The sequence below is a fragment of the Oratosquilla oratoria genome, chromosome 3 (genome assembly GCF_046742065.1).
Source record: "Oratosquilla oratoria isolate Oo_2021 chromosome 3, ASM4674206v1, whole genome shotgun sequence".
NCBI lineage: Eukaryota > Metazoa > Arthropoda > Malacostraca > Stomatopoda > Squillidae > Oratosquilla > Oratosquilla oratoria.
The window spans coordinates 43,735,691-43,738,190 of NC_134779.1; the positions used below are offsets into that span (position 1 = coordinate 43,735,691).

Consider the following 2,500-nt stretch of genomic DNA (forward strand, 5'->3'; position numbering starts at 1 on the left):
AATGAAATACATAACAAAACTTGAAAGAATACAAAGAGCAATTACAAAATTGGCACCAACACTCTCAGAACTATCATATGAAGAGAAACTAGCAAAATTTGAGCTACAGACATTAGAGTAAAGAGGAGAGAGTAAATTTGATAACTATAGAATCATGAAAAGCATAGAAACTATTGATAGAGAGGATTTGATAAAATGAGATAGTAAAAATACAAGAGGACACGGAAAGAGAATCGAGAAGGACAGTTATAGAAGAGATCTGAAAAAGAACAGCTTTCCCCACAGAGTAATAGAGATTTGGAACAAGTTAGACGAGAAAGTGGTGTTTGCAAAAACAATATACGAATTTAAAAACAGTCTAGATAAAATGAGATATGAAGACGGGACACTACGAGCATAGCTCCCCTTCCCGTGAAATACAACTAGGTAAATACAACTAGGTAAATACAACTAGATAAATACAACTAGGTAAATACAACTAGGTAAATACATACACACACACACACACACACACACACACACACACACATTCTCACACACACACACACACACACACACACACACACACACACACACACACACACACACACACACACACACACACACACACACACACACAAACATACGCGCGCGCGCTCACACACTGTTCTCTCCCATACCAAAAGGTTTCCTCTCAGTCTTATCTTCTTCATTTGATGGTCTGTGCAATGCTCTCAAATCACCTCTTTCTCTTCTTTCTTCCTTTGATGATAGGTCCAGTGCTTTCTGTCTCCTGTAATTGATGAAGTCGATAGTATTAACAAATTAATACTACTTATTGTGAATATGAAGTATTTCTTAGTTGTTTTGCTATATAAATATTTAAATAGAAAATTTTCTGATTTTCGTGAGTTTGGTCGATTATTCCAGTTGTCGCAACGTGATTTTATTCAGCTGAGGGAAATCCCCAAACGGTTCATATTTGAAGATAAATCCTTAATAAACAAGGCGTAAAAGCCTTTTTAAGTCTAGATGTGTGGACATCGTAATATGAAATATATTCTTTCAATTTTCTTTATTAATTTCTGTTCCTGTTTTCGATTATATTTTACTTCATTTCACTTTAATCACCTTTATCATAATCCAATTTAGTTTAATATAACTTTATACAATTTAATCGTATTTAAGTTTATTTCATTTTTAATTCTATTTTTTTGCTAAATTGTTTTACTCGATCGGTGACTGGTTTTGGACAGGGAGTGGTTTTAGTCGATCTTATATGGTCCAATCTTGATAAAGTTGCTTTTCATAGAAAACTCAAATTCCATCATTTCAGTGTATATAAAGCTTCTATACGTTCAAGCTTATAAAAGTTACTTTTAGTATCAATTTCAATGGTCCAGAGTGAACAAAGTTGCGTATCAACGATGATGTCAATAAAGATGTTGAATCATCACATAATTCAAAGTAATCCAAAGATAACTTTCTTAACGATTTTGGTAGTTAAAAAACTAATTTTTGAGTGAAGAAAGCTGTTCAGTGACGATGTCCAAGAGGATGTTGAATCGAACATGACGAAGTTTTTGGACAAGATCATCAAGTGAAATTCGATGCTCGGGATTGTAAGTCATTGCCCTTGCGATTAGAAGAGAAATTTCCTCATTTCGATCTTCCTGGGCGATAAGAGAGGCCAACAGATATCCGATCGAGTAGACATCATTTCCAGATGAAGTTCCTCGTCCCTTGAAAAGCTCGGGAGCAATATGAGGGAAAGTGATGTGACCGGTTCTGTTCTTGCTGTAGACGGCCTTGCCCATGCGAACGGCACTTCCGAAGTCGATTAGAGTTGCGCTCCATAGGTCGCAGTTCTTCTCCACGACGATGTTATCTTCTTTTAGGTCATTATGCGTCCAGCCACGAAGATGGATAAGGCGGACGCTCTCTGCGACTTGAAAAACGATGTCGACAGCTTGATATTTCGAGAGCTGTCGTCGTTGAATCAATCTGTAGAGAGAGCGTCCGCCGAAGCTGGTGATGAGAGTGACGGGGTTTCTGCCAACGCCGAAGAGAGTTGGAACACGAGGGACTCCTGACAACGCTGCCAGAGCCTCGGCCTCTTTAACCATGGCGGGCAGAAACCTTCTCTTCTTGAAAATCTTCGCCACCACTCTCGTGTCCCACACTGGAACAAGGTAAACCTTCGCAAAGGTTCCTTCGCCGTAACGTCTGGCGTTCTTCATGTGGCTCTGGATGACTTCTGTCTCAATCCAGGTGAGCTCACGAGCTTCCTCCATTATTGTGCACAAGAAAAATAATTCCCAATTCTTAATCAAACTCATGTCCAGGGCCATCTTTGTCATGACTCGTTAGCTCGAGCTTAGATTAGGTCCAAAATGCGAGCACGAATATTAAGGCGTGTTTGTGTATACAATGCACGATACGACATTAAAGACGATCATGTTATGCAAATATCATTCATTTATCACACACACACACGCTCAATCACACTCAGTCACACTCA

The 2,500-nt window shown here is 38.7% G+C and overlaps 1 protein-coding gene across 1 annotated transcript; it reads right to left on the minus strand.

Moving 5' to 3' along the window:
- Window positions 1–1,490: 1,490 nt before the first annotated feature.
- LOC143017877 (ribosomal protein S6 kinase 2 beta-like) lies at window positions 1,491–2,330 on the minus strand. The gene has a single exon (XM_076172889.1). The coding sequence runs from the start codon at window positions 2,328–2,330 to the stop codon at window positions 1,491–1,493; it is 840 nt and encodes a 279-aa protein (XP_076029004.1).
- Window positions 2,331–2,500: the final 170 nt, after the last annotated feature.

What these genes read in the sequence shown, in the direction of transcription:
- LOC143017877 (XM_076172889.1), bottom strand. Translation starts at nt 2,330, where the DNA reads ATGGCCCTGGACATGAGTTTGATTAAGAATTGGGAATTATTTTTCTTG.